General features: G+C 36.1%; 1 protein-coding gene across 1 annotated transcript in view; it reads left to right on the top strand.

Annotated features, from left to right (window-relative positions):
• Window positions 1-15,368, top strand: part of LOC124159607 (Ca(2+)/calmodulin-responsive adenylate cyclase-like) — a 398,052-nt gene that overhangs the window by 335,464 nt on the left and 47,220 nt on the right. The window contains exons 10-17 of the mRNA XM_046535531.1: window positions 141-335; window positions 4,034-4,039; window positions 5,829-5,957; window positions 6,762-6,989; window positions 7,973-8,251; window positions 8,705-9,051; window positions 10,924-11,044; window positions 11,795-11,914. Coding sequence (XP_046391487.1) covers window positions 141-335; window positions 4,034-4,039; window positions 5,829-5,957; window positions 6,762-6,989; window positions 7,973-8,251; window positions 8,705-9,051; window positions 10,924-11,044; window positions 11,795-11,914 — 1,425 coding nt within the window. The remainder of the gene's footprint in view (window positions 1-140; window positions 336-4,033; window positions 4,040-5,828; window positions 5,958-6,761; window positions 6,990-7,972; window positions 8,252-8,704; window positions 9,052-10,923; window positions 11,045-11,794; window positions 11,915-15,368) is intronic.

Genomic DNA, 15,368 nt, shown 5'->3' with positions numbered 1-15,368 from the left:
GTTTTGGTGGGGTTGGAAAGTTCAGCGGTTCTAGTGTTAATACTAAGTCCCTTGGTCCTCACTCTCTAATCTTTACAAAACCTCATGATTTTGGTCTTCCCGTAGGATACCTTAGGATATCTTTTTTTCTTTCCTCCTAGATCCGTGGCATGGGCGGTATTGGAGGGGGCCTCGGTGGTATGGGAGCATCGGGCAGGCGGAAACTCTCATTCAAAAACGTCTCCAACGTTGTCGTCCAACTGCTCCACTCCATAAAGTACTCCATGGAGGTCCCGTTCTCCAACATGGCAGCTCCATTAAATCCAGCGGATGCATCTGCTGCCACTGCGCGCAAGGTTGGTTCAATTTTTTTGTAGAAAGCTAATTTTTCTAGTAAGTTTACCCTGGCTAGTGTCGGGTGGTAGAAAACAGCTGTACATTGTGTGCCCCAATTTGCTGATGTAAGTTAGTGTCTCTGTGAAGCATTAAGGCGAGTAATAACGTTGTCTTGAGTCGTATTACAGAAACAATTAGATGTTTTGTGGGGGTATTGTTCAAGCAAATTTATTTTTCGATATCTGTACATAGGTAATTCGGTGTAATAGCTATTTTGTGTGCTTAAACCATATGATGCAGTGTTGAATGTGCTGCTTTTTTTCAAATCGCTAAGTGTCTGTGTGGTAAGTCAAGAACATTCCTTAAGCTGTGGCACTCTGGAATAATGTCATGTTCTTGCCTCTTATCTGTTGCCCAATTATGACAGATATTTAAATTTCTATTGTGAGCAAGGGAAATCATTTCAGCAGATATATGTTGTAAATTCGCTGCCTATGGAGAGCAGTACACAATTGATTAATGTAAAATTTCACTTTCTAAGTTCAAGTGAAGAATTCAAGAAGTTGAGTGTATTATTGGGTAGAAGTTTCTACCACTTTTACTCCACACTGATCAGGGGCGGATTCAGGATTTCTTTATGAGGGTGGGGGGTGGGGGGGTGGGACACAAACAAAGCCGTATCCAGGATTTTGTTCTGGGGGGGCAAAAGGATACCTCGTGATACAAAAGGAATGTAATGATAATGGGACTGTATTAAAGATCTTGCATATTTTTTATGGGTCGGGGTGGGGGGGGGGGCACGTGCCCCCATGCCCCACCTAGATCTGCCTACAACTCTGATCATGTGTTTGTTGATATTTTGAACTCTGCAATTGCAAACTCTGCAATAAATAACAAATCTACCAGTATAGTCTTTATGCTTCTTATTAAAAACTGCTAAAAAAAATTCAAGGTTATTGTAATTTTATAGTCTGAATTCTTTTCACTTTGCAACGAGAAAAAGTTAGAAAGCAGTTACTTACAAGCATTATAAGTGTGAATCAAATAATTCCAAAATAAATTTTTAAGAGTTCAAATTTATCCTTGACTGCTCAATTACATGGTCAGAGCAAACTCCCTTGAGGTAAAAACTCTCCATACATAATTCTTCTAGCTACCATTGCCAATCTCATCTCTTAATTTTAGTCAGGGAGGTTCCAATTGATAGAATTGACAGGGGGCGGTTTGAAATGGGATTTCATGCCATAAGAAGAACAAAAAGTATATTAATGTCTAATTTTTTAAAATCTATTTTTAAAATAAATAAAATGAGCTAAACGTGTGATAGTTTTGAAATATGTACTATTCAGACATTTGCATTTCATACCAAATTTTTAAAGTTAATCTATGAGGTGTATAAGAAGCTATAATCTATAATGAAATATAATATATATAATTAAATTATTTCCTTTAAAGTTAATGCCATTTATTATGATATTAAGGAAAGCTGTTTCCAGTGACATTCCTGAGGAGAATAGGTTACGTAATTACTTATGTACATATATGTACTTTTCACAAACTGGATTTCAATTGTTCGCTCATCATGCAAATTATACCTAATTTTCATTATTTTGTAAAAATTGTTGGAATATTCGCTCAAAGTTTATATCTATATAAGTTCCAATTAGTAAAATGAATAAATAGTAGTGATATTTTTTTGTATGTTATTCTCTTACGAGGATATAAATTGTGGGATTCTTGTGCTAATTGCGTGAAAAAGACAACATATTGATGCATATGTGGTAGTTTATATTTTGCAAAAATAATTGTAGCTACATAACACATTCCTTCTGTGTGAACACATGCTTGAAGCTGCAGACATTGTTTGCATGACACCTAAAGGGCACAATACATTATATGTACTTGCTCGTCTCCTCTTGAGCAAGAATTATAAACTCAATATTCACAATTTTGTTTTGGCTAGTGAATTTTCCTACCCTAATTCGCTCATAGTTGAGCATATCATTCCCAAGTTCCCCTATGATATTGGCATAGATTTAACTCTCTTCGTATTGACTTTCTTAGCTGTCTACATATTGTTTCATTTTTTTAGTTTGCCTTGCCATTTGCGTTCTCCATTATCTTTCATGCATACAATCCACATTTTTAAAAAAGTCACCAAATTTAAAGTACCTTTTTTAAAAACCTATTCCACTGCTAGCTTATTTTTTAGTTGGTATCAATAGAGATGAAAATTATAAGTATTCTTGTTATTCTGATAAATTTTCTTTTAGTTTACTGTAGCTCCATTTGCTTCATCTTCAGCTAACTGCTGATTATCAATAATTCTGTGAATATGGCTTCAGTCCATCCATTAATTTTTTGTAGGGTGGTATTTAGAATTTCCTTAGAGAGAGAACAATTTTAAAGAAAAGAAATTGTTTGACGGGTGATGGATTTAAGTTCAGTCATTGTATGTGTTTATTTTACTTGTAAAATTTGCCATGGTGAGTGGCTTAACTACTCACACGAATTGGCTAGGCTGGAAAACTCTCTTTACCTGTTGCTGTAGCAGAGCACTTAAGGTTCAATTTGTATTATATCTCAATACATACATGTCTTTGGATTTAGTTTTTTTAAGATATCACTTCACTCATAGCCCTATTTCAAAACACAAGTAAGGATTGGCTGCGGAAAACTTCAAGTGAGACCATCATGAATGACATGTACGTTCTCCTGGCAACATGAACATTCAAGAGAGACAAGTATACAAAATAGAAACTACCGTATTGCTATTGTTTATGCCTACCACGGTTTATCAAAGTTAACCGTATGACCTCAAGGACTTCACTGTACTGTAATATTTTCTTTGCTTTTTTCAAAATTGCTTCATAGTTGCGTATTGTGTCAGGTTAAACTAATTGGATGTACTTATTTAAGTACTAAGTGAATAGCCACATTCTATTCTTAGTCATAAGTTAGAAATGGTTTTTGTGACTTTAACTGCCTCACCTTTAGCTCACGTACCTCCATGTCTGGGAAAGAGATTCGTTCATTGCTACCCTTCAATTATAGCTGAGAACATTAGTAAAAGTTTATCTGCTTGAAAAATATCGTATAGGTATGAGTCTTTACCCTTCCTTCCATGAATCTCCATATCATCACAGCTTATGCTTTTGAAGCTAGCTAGTGAAAGTTTTGCTTTGGCTAACTTGTTCTTTTTACTGGTTCTGAATTATTTAAACTTACTTAGAGGATCTTCCAAGTTTCAAAATACGTAGATGATACTTTCATTATTCTTTTGTTTTACTTTCACCAGAACAGCTACCTAATCGCATCTCTTGGTATATATAGGAACAGAATAAAAATTGCAAATTTCATTTAATGTTACCATTTACCCATTTCAATTGATTGGCCCTTTCATCAACCATTGTAATTGTGATAGACTATAAGAATTTTACACAGTCACTTGCTTAACTTTTTATCAAATGAGAAGCCTTGATTGAATAGCACCAAGAGGCTTAGTGAAATTTCAACATTACTAATACCACAAATAGTTTTTGAAAGATGTGAATGATCAAAAAATATGATGAGGTGCTTATTTGTCTCACATGTATGTATTCAATAGTCCATACTTGCCGTGCTGTGTACTAGATGATTTTGTCTCGAGGAACATGCCTTATTGAGCATATTTTATCTCTTGTGCATGTGTTCTTGCTGCTCCCCATTCATGTGGTAGGACGTGGTAAGTGTTTCCCCTTTATCTAGAACCAATTTGCTACTCTCTCTTTCTCTCTTACTAAATCTGTTCCTTAAGTTTGAGTGTGTGTTTTAATGTCATATTTTACAACACCTATTGTTTTGCCTTTGTCTAGCAAATGTGTGATTGCTGGAGAATTTGACACGCCAATAGCTAACATTAGATAGTTTGTGTGTGGAAAATTGCACTTTTTTCATGCTTACAGGCAATTTTGAAAGTGTTTGTCTTCAACTGTAGAAAAAAGATATTTATTTTAAAGTTTTCATTGCAGTGAATTTATTTTGCGCTGACAACCACGAGGCTTATGAAAGACCATAATGCAACATGGTTCAGAATTAGAGTGGGCTTATTATACTTGACATGCTTAGGTTGTTTATATTGCATAATAAATATCAGTATACTCAAGAAAGGTTAATGTCAGTTTCTTTCAGAGGTTAAACGTCTGTTTTTAATTGCAACATGAGTTGCGGAGAATTTTCTCATTTTTTATATGCAGAAAATGTCTTCACTCATTCTGGTTTTTGTGCATGCTGTTTGTGAAGATTGACATAGATTAATCATTGTGAAGGGTTTTAGTGTGCTTCAGTGCTTCTAGTCTGATTATCTAACACTGAAATACTCTTCTGTTCACAGTCTTGAAAGTTGATCTCTTTTTGCTGGTTACTGCTAACATTTATATACTTCTTAACTTTTTTTCAAGTAACAAACATCTCTAGAGCTCTACTGCCTATTTGCTGAGAATATCATTTCAAATCAAAATGCATGTTTGATTGGCAAATTTCTCAATCTTTTTATTGTTATTAATTACTGAAAAGTGAATATATTTTTTTTGTATCTGCCACAATTTTCTATTGCTGGCTTTGGAAAATCTTTATGGCAATATTTTTGGCCAAAAAATGGATCAGGTGAAACCTTTAAAAAAATCTACCTTCAAATCCCATTTTATTTTTTCAAAATTATATTTGTTCAGATTTTTTGGCCTAAATACTACCTCTTATTTTTTTACTATTTGAATGAAGTTAGAATTCCTATATTTTGGACATAATGGCTTACAAATTCATGTTCAAAATATGCTTTTTTTATCAATTTTTTCATTGGATGAGTATTATTTTTCATAGTTACTGTTTTTGTAGCAGTTAAATTTGTTGTAACGATCAGTCCATTGAAGAATAATTGTTTCATAAAGGCAGTTTTTGAAGCAGTTAAGAGAGTGTTCAAGTATTATGTGAGCACACTTTTCACCATTTCTTCCCCCTTCGTCCCACTTTTGAGTGAGCCCCACACGGTGCGATTTGTCCACTCTGTACCCTCCCTCCCCCACGTAAGATTTTTCAATTTGCTTCACATGAAGAAAAATCAATATACTATTCTCTTTTTTATCAGTTTATTTTGCCATGTTACATGAGTAGTACTATAAAAAAATCATTCTAAAGTACTTAATGTTTTAATGATCGCTACTAAAGTATGTAAGTAGTATTCATAAAAACAAATACATAACACTATATTTATTGTGTTATATAGTTGTGCATAATTTGCTCCATCCATCATTCCTCCTTTGTTTGCTCTTAAGAGTAAAACCTTCCCCTGTTTCACATGAGGAATGCTATGACCCTCTCATCAGCAAAATTGAGCAAACTCGTGGCACCCTCCCCTAGGGGTGCTAACGTAATACTTGAACTTCCCCTCTTTGAAAGGAACTTTTTGTAAGATAAGAATATATATATATCACTGAGGCCTCGATATTGTTGTGAACGAGTGGCCGTTGTACCGTTAGGTGCTTGACCTTCAGAGAGTTCTCCATGCGGACCATCCGGCCACTGGCTCTAATGCTGCCAGTTCAGGCATCGGAGCGGGGCGGACCTTTGGCGGAGAGGCTCTTGACCTCAGGGACATTGCAAATAAGGTGAATACACAATATCACATCATGGGGCCACCCGTTGGACTCTTGTTGTAAGCATAAGCTGCAGGCATGAAGTTTGTGAAATTTAGTTCCTGTTGATATGAAACCTTTGTTGTTCTTATTTATAGCAGGCCATTCAAGAGTAGAAAAGCTCTCATTTCCATCTTTTTTCTAATAATCGACTAACTTGGCCAATATGTTGTCTCTAAATAATGTCCTTTCTTACATCCAAGTATCAAGTACTTGTATGAACTAATCAGTCGTCCATCGTTTAGTAATTTTCTCTAGATCCAGGGATGGTTGGGTCCTATTTTGTAGTCAATGGTCTTTGTTTTCTTTCTTTTGCTTCTGTGTTTCCTGTATATTTTTATTTTTCCTCTGCCATTTCTAGAGTGATCTTCCATTCTTCTCTTTCACTCTCCGTGTCCCTGGTAACTGTGTACATACATTTTCTTTCCATCTATTTTCTTCTCTCTCCTTATCATATTATGTAGTACTTGTTCTTCTTGCTTCATTCAATGACTTTGTTGTGTATATGGCGAACTCTAATTGTGGTTAATCAAAATGTCTTACTTTTTCTTTCTCACTGGCTTCTCTTCTTTCTCTTTTACCTTTGACAGTATATCTGAATGTGAGTATAGCATAGTCTGAGACCTTCTTCTTGTTGTGTTTACTTGTGAAACATAATTTAGAGATTGAAAGTCTTTCTTTTGCCTTCCCTCCTGACTATTGCGTCACATTTCTCACTTTCTTTGTTCCTTTTTTCTCAATGAATTATGTGACATTTAAACAAGTGTTCATCCACAGGCCAAAAATTCGGATAACCCGCTGAAAAGGCCGTTCAAGAAGCGCCACTCAACCATGTACAACAGCGGCCACCACCACAATCACTTCCACGGCTGTGGGGTCGCTCCCTCCAACCGAGTCAATAAGTACCTGTCTCAGGCGATCGATGCTCGTAGTGTCGATCGGGAAAAGTCCACGCATGTGTCGCTCCTGACTCTAAGGTTTCGAGACAGACACAAAGAGGCCCAGGTAAGTCATTTGATCACGAGCACTTAGACTTGTAAAGGAGGCAGTGGCACATTTGATTTTTGAGAGAAAAAAAACTCCTCTCAACAATCTTAGCCTAAAAATATATGTATCAAGCTGTAGGAAAATATTTTTAGGTTAACAAACTGATTTTAATATGAATTTGTAAAATTACATCTTGAAGGAGTTTTGAAAAATATAGACCTAATAATCGCTGGCCTTTTGCAAAATTTGTTAAAAAAGCAGTACATAATGTTTTTAAAAACTGTGTACTCATGGTTCTCAAAGATACTGCAAAGTAAAGTTATTAGCAGCAATTTCAAATGAAAGGTCAATTTGTGATGATTAATCTTGTATTTGATTTAGTCTCTTACAACTTGTAGTTCCGGAGTAACCCAAGTGAACCAATATATTGAGTGTCATTTTTAAAACACTCTGTGACCTTCATGATCCTTCAAGGGTCATTCAAAAATGAGGCCATGAAAAAAATAAACAGAAATAGCAATTGTTTTTGCCTTTGCCAAGTATGTGTTGGAAAGGGTAAAATTTAATTCTTTTCTGAAGTGGTGCTGCAAGAATTTTAAGGTGAACTGACGTCAAGTGACTCTTAATTCAACTCTTTACCTGAATGCAATCATGTTTTTCTTCATATTTCTGCCCATCATTGACAATGGGGAATGTGCTTGACACTCATGGTAATCATTCTCATCAGCATCTATTATGACTGGTCGATTCCGAGTGGTTCCGACAAAATTAGAATTCATTATTTTTAAATTTTTCATTTCAATGGCTCGTTATGAGATGCATATGAGGGCAGGGCCCACGGGTCAAGGTCCCCCAAAATGGCGGAAATAAAAGGAAATTTAGTGACTTGAGTCTGAATTAGTTTGATGATAAAGGGTGGGGGCATGATGGCCTACGTGTTGACACTATTTTACTTCACATGTCTCATGTTGCGTGCATAATGCTATCACTCGTCTTTGCAGTATCGAGAAGAGTGCGATTCGGGATTTGCTCCATCCTTGGGCGTGAGCTTGGCGCTTGCGGTTGGCGCAGGGAGCGCGCAGGCCCTCGTCCTCCCTCGGACGCTCATCCTGCTGCTGCTCTTCCTCGTGGCGTTTGCGTGGTTGGCCGTCCTGCTGGTGCTTCTGCTCGGGGCACGCCTCCGCTGCTTGCCCTGTGACCTCTCCCGCTCAGCCCGACTGCGAATGGCCATCTCCATCTTCTCCATCATTCTCGTGTTTGCCGTTGCCACTGTAAATGTGGTAAGTGTCCTTCTCAAAGAATTATAATTGAGAAAAATCTGTGGGCCATCACTCCTATGTGATGGTCCTCCTTGAGTCTAGGAACTGTAAATCTGGTTTAGCTCTCTACCTATGCATTGCCTCTATGATGCTGTGAGATTCTTCCTTTCCTCTCGTACTCCTACCCTTAGAAGTTTCGTTTGTGCATCTTTCCCTTACACTAAGTCCCGTACTCACCAGCATCCGTCTGACAAATTCTCAGAGATATGAACATTTTAAAATTCAAGAGTGCCAGAAATTTCAAATTTGATGCCTAAGAAAGCATATTTATGTAGTAGCTATGTTGGCCTTTATGTTCTTGAACCAAAAATCATCAATTTCATTAATCAGCAGTACTTCAAGACCCCACTATATCATATTCCACTCTTCTATCCAGTGCACTGATATGTTTTTTTTTATTATCTTTATTTCCAGTTTACCTGCCGGACTGACGTCAAATGCGAATCGCCCCTTCCTCCCGCTGGTCCAACGAATGTGACTCCGACTTCGTCCTCAGTGGGGGGCACTAGTCACGGGGAGGGGAGAGCGTCCGGTCTGGAGGGCAGCCTGGGTGGCGAGGGGAGCGATGAGCACAGGGTTTGCCACTTGCCTCAGTACGTGGCACTCGTGTCGGGGGGTGTGGGCGCGTTGGGTGCAGCAGCGTTCCTAAGGCTGCCGGTGCCCATCAAAGGAGCGATCCTTTTAGTCATGGCGACAGTCTGCTTACTCCTAATAGAAGGATCTCACTCACACATATTCTCCTGTTATGATGTCCGTGTTAAGTGAGTACACACTTTCACTCTTGATAGCCTTCCATAAAATATTAATTTATACCTTTATGAGAGTCATTACAGTTTAACACTAGAACTACTGATGGAGTCATTTTGACTCCTTGCAGTATACGCGATCGCCTGATATACTTTTGAATTTCACATATCAAAAAAAAAATGAATAAGTAATGTGTCAGTAAAAGCCAAAATAATCAGCAAAAATATACAATGACAAGGTAGGAGTCAGTATGACCCCATTCAGTAGTTCTAGTAGGGATATCAAGTCTGGTATTTCTAGTGTTAAAGTGCCCATCCTGTGACTCATAGGCCGTACGAAGCCCACGAATTTGAGTGGTGTAGTGTGCACTTATTTTTGTGTGGTGCAGCAGACTCTCAATTATCTGGCTACGTATCATCTGTGTTGCAAATTATTTGTGCATGAGTTTCACTCTCCAAGGATGTTTTCCGTGCTCTTTATAAAAATAAAATTGGATGGAAGAGCACTGCAATTACTGCATTTAATTCAAGACTAGACCGGGCTTATTATGTCCATTTAAATTATACACTTAAATGGAATTATTTTATTTACTAGCTGACAAGGATTGTTTCAGCTTCACTTGGAAAATTGCTCCAGCATTGCAGAAGATGATGAGTGGTGGGAAGAAATTCATTTGATTAATTTTAGAAGATTGTTCAATTGTGAGCCAATCATAAATTAAGAAAATGTTATCATCAATCTTTAAATGCATTTTTCATATTGCAAATGCACCGTTATTGCCTGCAGCTGAATAAACACCAAAGGGGACCATTTTTAAGGGGAGATTTTGTCACACTCTGGCATGTTTAAGCTGCCACCAGTCAAGGTCAAAACCACTGTTCAGCGTCGGAAACTACACTGTAAGGCACCGCACCGCGTAGTCGTGTCTCGCACAAGTTGCCTGGGTTGCAACTGCTGCGGGACGTGTATCCGTGATCACGGAGTGCAGTCGTGCACTTCGAGGCTTGGAATACAGGAACACGGTGCTCCCGTGAATGCAGCTAGCACGCGACCGCTTCCATCTTACAAAGGGGATGCTAACGGAAATAATAAACCTGGTGTATCCTCGCATTAATGCAGTAATTCTGATGATTTTGCGTCCGAATTTTTTTTGTAAATATCGTGGAAAAAATTGAGCGAGAGTTAAAATCATGCATGGAAAATCCGCAACCCGGATAAACCGCAGCCTGATATTTTGAATGTACAAGTAGTGCCATAATTTATCAGCGTAAAAGGTTACTATGGACGTCAGTAGTTAAGGGTTTGTTGAATTACTTTGTTGAAGTTACTTTACTAATGGTTGAGAATAAAACCGAAGTAAGATGGTTGAACCTGATTTTTATTTTTCGAACTAACAGCTGAAGCTAGTTCAATTGCACGAAGACTTTGTCTACGGATTGCTGCTATAATATTTTATCAAAGGACTGATGCTACAACTCAAAAATATCTATCTCTATTATTATGCTTCTGTTTGGTTTTCAATTCCAGCGGTTTGTTTAAAAAATCATGACAATGAAGGTGATCTATCTCTGAATACAGTCTAGACTGCCATCTCATCATTGGCCTGGTCTAAAACTCAAACAGCCCTCCATGATGTGAAAACACTGTAGATCTTGGGAAAACACCATGGAATACTTGCTGTAGGGTGGTCCACATCGATGAGGTGGTCTTGCTTAGCAGACCTACTAATGCCACTTTAATTGATGTGTACTTCCTAATGAATGTGCTAATAAGGTCCTAGTTTAGAATTCACAAGTTCAATCAGAATTTTTGATGCTTGCTTCCTATCTCTGTTTTTATCTGGTTTCTTTCTTAACCAAAATATGACTGTTACTTTATTTCCCCAGTGCGGCTGTCCCTCAGCATGCATTGGCTGTGGTTTATGCGCTTATGTTCCTGTTGGCAGTGTTCATTCATGCACGACATGTGGAATGGACTGCTCGTCTGGACTTCCTGTGGCAAGTTCAGGTCAGAAAGTGAAGAATTGAAGTACATTTTTCTAGTAATTATACATATGTCCTTAAAATGAGTCAATTGAGGGTAAACTTCATCAGATTATCAATATTTTTAGAAGTTGGTACAAGAGCTAATAATTACTAATTAAAAAAAAAATCACCAGGGAAGTTTTAGTTCTACATATATAATTATCACCAGGCTATAGCAAAACAATATCATTGGGAGTTCACTGAAAGAGAAGATGAATTTTGTGGGTTTCATTTTGAGAGGGTACACTTAAGACTAGCACCCAGGGTGATCATTTGTTTGTTCATCGACATAGCAACTATTTTTATTTTTAATGAACATGAGGCTTCTTTTGGCATGCTGTCAGGTGATAATGACTATTTGATGGTCTGATATAGCCGTTATAGTTCCACTGGAATCCTCATGGTGTGCATGGATTGCTGAAAAGAAGGCGTAGTATCCATCAGATGGACAAAGCCCCTGCATGTCATTATTCTTCCTCATGTGTGCTTTCTCTTTAATGTGTATATTGAAGGGATTTAATTATTTCTGCTTGATATCGGCATATCCGTTTGTACTACGGAAAAGAATAGGGAATTAATTAAAATTTTCTTCCAGGACAGCCATTATTTTGATCATGAAGTTTGATTAAAGACGAGCAATGCTATTGCATTATACAGTTGAGTGCTTGGGCTGCCATGTATGTAAACATGCACTCTAATCACATAATTGATTCATATTTTTTTTAATCACTAGGCAAATGAAGAAAAGAAGGAAATGGATGCCCTTCAACATAGCAATAAAAGAATCTTATTTAATCTCCTCCCAGCTCATGTGGCCACCCATTTCCTCGACAATCAGTTTCGGAGTAATATGGTGAGTCACTTGTCGGATGAGGATTCTCTTCCCATTTCTTTTCTTCCCCTCTTTGAATTCTTCCATTTGCTTCTTGTAAATATCTCCTATCCCCTTCGGAATGCTTACTCAAGTTCAAATCTCTCTTACTACCATCGCAAATACACCACTTTTATGTGGAAGGTTTCAATAACCTAGCTTATTCGTGCAAAATTTCAATCCTGAAAGAATGCCTCTTGGCCTTCCTTCAATTTTGATGATTTTTTTGAAAATTTTTTAATGCATTTTCATATCAAATTAATTTTTGTCATCCTTGATGTTGGATGGATTGAACATGTGCTGTAAATAATTTCAAACTCAACTTTTACTTCCTGGTCTTAATGGTAAGGTATTATCCATAGGCATTGTATCAGATATATATGTGTACTAAAAATAGTTCTGAGCATTGAAATATATTTTTCATGGGACCTATTTCTTTACTATACAAAATTAAATTATGACGTTGGCCCATAATTATTGGTCGCTTATTTGGTGTCTAAAACCAATTTCATCAATGTAAAGATACTATGTTTTTACCTATAATATGCTTTTCTCAGTCATATTTTTTCATTAAATTAGTAATTGAGTGTTTAAGATTAAAACATCTTCAATGCTGAGTACGCAGAGCTGTAAATATTTTCATGCATATCATTTTAACTAAGAAATTGTGACTTTCAAATATTGTAGACGACGGGTCTCATTGCGGTGAGACATCATTGGATGATGTCAACAACAGATAATGTTGCACCAAGATTAGACTGTTCATGGAAAATTGTATAGATATGAATTTTACAAGGTTCTTTACTTAAAACTTCAACAATAGATGCTTCAAACCATTGATTATTGATTTCAATTAAAACAAAATTAATATGAACATTTTCATCTGCTATGTTGAATATCTAAAATTCATCACAAGTGTTCTAGCATTAATATTGAACTAACTCTCTTGAGAACCTATCTTGGTGGCAGTAAAATTTCATCTTGAAACGTGTCTAGCTTTCCTTCGTAAACTGAAAGCTCATAAACCTGGAATTTTGTTCATCTAAATCTTCATGTAAAAGCTATTTATGTATTCTAAAAGAGTGGCTCTCGTATCTCCAATTAATATAGCCATTACATGCTGTAAACCTGCATTTTTACCCTTTATAATTTTACGTTTGTTATATATACTAGCTAGAATATCTGCTCGAATTAGACTGGCCTGATGATTTAAATACTACGCTGGTTAGTATGTACTTATATTGAGGGCTATCTTAGAGGTATCCAAAGTAAATAGTTGCGAGCAATTTAATGCACAATAGTAAATAAAAATTTTAATTTATTTTTATTAAAATTTGTAATTAAATGCTTCTTATCTGCAGATAATTTAAACCATGCATAGTGCTATTTCATACTAAATAAAATGCACTTAAATTCATAAATCATATTTTTTGCTTTCCATATTTTTATGCCATTTATTAATATTGGAGATGAGATTTTTGTAAATGAATAGCCTGTGATGCTCATCTAACAAAGCTTGATTATAATATAAATAATTTGCATGTTAATCCTGGAAAATTTAATATTCTGAAATTTTAACATTAATATATCCGCTGATAATTACATGCTTGATAATTATTGATAAATAAATCTGTCATCTCATGTATGTACTTATGTTTGACTTTTTAATATCAAATGCACATTATAATATGTGTTACATCATTGCCACATAAACAATGTAGGTTGTTATGATTACCCATATGATAATTAATATCATAACAAAGCTACATATATTGAAAATTTTGGCTAAATCATTAATTAGGCATTAGTGAATGGGCGTACATATGAACAGCTCTTCAAAAATTTATGTGGACTTTTATTTTGATTTATTATCCATGTGATTCTATATAACCTTCGTTTTTGAATTTACATTTTAAGGAGCCCTGCAGTTAGAATATTCATTCTCCCTATATTTTTTGTAGAGCCTCTAGTTACTTAGACTTGCTGGAAGAACACATTTTTATCTTCAAAAGAATGGCTATAGTCAACTGCTTCAAGCAGTAATCGATATACAGTAAAACTTCTTTGTAGTGAACCTTTTTATCTCATAAAACCTCCACTTATCACACCAAGGAGACACCCCCGAGACTACCCAACTACCTCCGCAAATTGTACCGAGACAACTAGAGACCATTAATGCAGCCGCAATCACATACATGGAATGACATTTTCAGAAATAAATGTTTCATGCTTATTTTTTTTCTCTTACACCTTTAAAATGCTGCAGTTTTCGCGTTAACCATTAGTTATGGCCATTTTGTTCCATATGAGAGCATACCTAACAGTATATAAGAAAAAAGATGTCCAACTATTCTAATCATTTTAAGCGGCTGAATTAAGAGAGATCACAACGTTTTCTCTTGAATCATGGTAAAAATCATGCGATAGCGCTTGCTTTGTGTTATCATTAAATAATAAATGCTTGTTTATTTAAATGCATAAATATAATGGATTGAAAGACAGTAGTGCCTTTCATTTCCAAAGGATATGAAAAAATGGTGTGTATTACTAAAACCTCTCTATAGTGAACCTCCATTCATCAAATTGCCCAAATTTTGGTCCCCTCCATTACGATGTAAAGAGGTTTTACTGTATCATTTTCCTTGTTAAAAATGTTTTAGAGGTCTTCTTCCTGTCATTAGAAAAATTCTCTGTAATATTACAATAGAGGAATAGCAAGGTCAAGTCCTCATTTTCTAATTTTGGAGTTCCAATTCAGTGAGTGAGGACAGTTCCACACGTTCACCTAATCAGTAAATCAGACTTCTAGCAACATTGAAAGGACATGGCTTACTTAAGCTCATTACATATCTGGGGACTCGAAAGGCTTCACCAATACCTGACACCAACCGAATCCATGGTTATTTTCTATTCTTAACCTGGACATATGTATGTACATGTTTTTTGAAATATCAGAGTAGTTCACATATCCTATCTAGCTTAATTTTTTTCTGTCTCAGCAAAATTAATATGTATGTACACCCTTTCATCAAATTGGGTTGTCTCTGCAAAAAAAAACCATGCATCTTTATGGAGATTTCCTGTGACAGAAAGTTCTTTGTTGTGGATAACGTTTTCTCCCTTGGATTCTGTTTCTTGCCTTGATATGTTGATTTCACTATCAAATCAATTATGGGCATATCCTGTGTTTTGTGACAGATGACTTCTGACAGACATTATGCAAGTTAAAATCTTACAGTTATCGAGTTTCACTCATAAACTTCCGTAAACCAAGTGTCTGCAAACTTAGAGATGTTGATGTGTACGAAGAAGCTCGAGGAAAACTGTCTCCAAAGTTTCACTCATTTCACTGTAAAATTCATGTTTTTTTAATGTGGATTATAGGTACCTATACTTATTTTCCTAAGTAAATTTTAATTTAGCCTGAAAGGTATAT

Source organism: Ischnura elegans, chromosome 5 (genome assembly GCF_921293095.1).
Source record: "Ischnura elegans chromosome 5, ioIscEleg1.1, whole genome shotgun sequence".
NCBI classification, from domain to species: Eukaryota; Metazoa; Arthropoda; class Insecta; order Odonata; family Coenagrionidae; genus Ischnura; species Ischnura elegans.
This window is presented reverse-complemented; position numbering and strand designations above follow the sequence as displayed.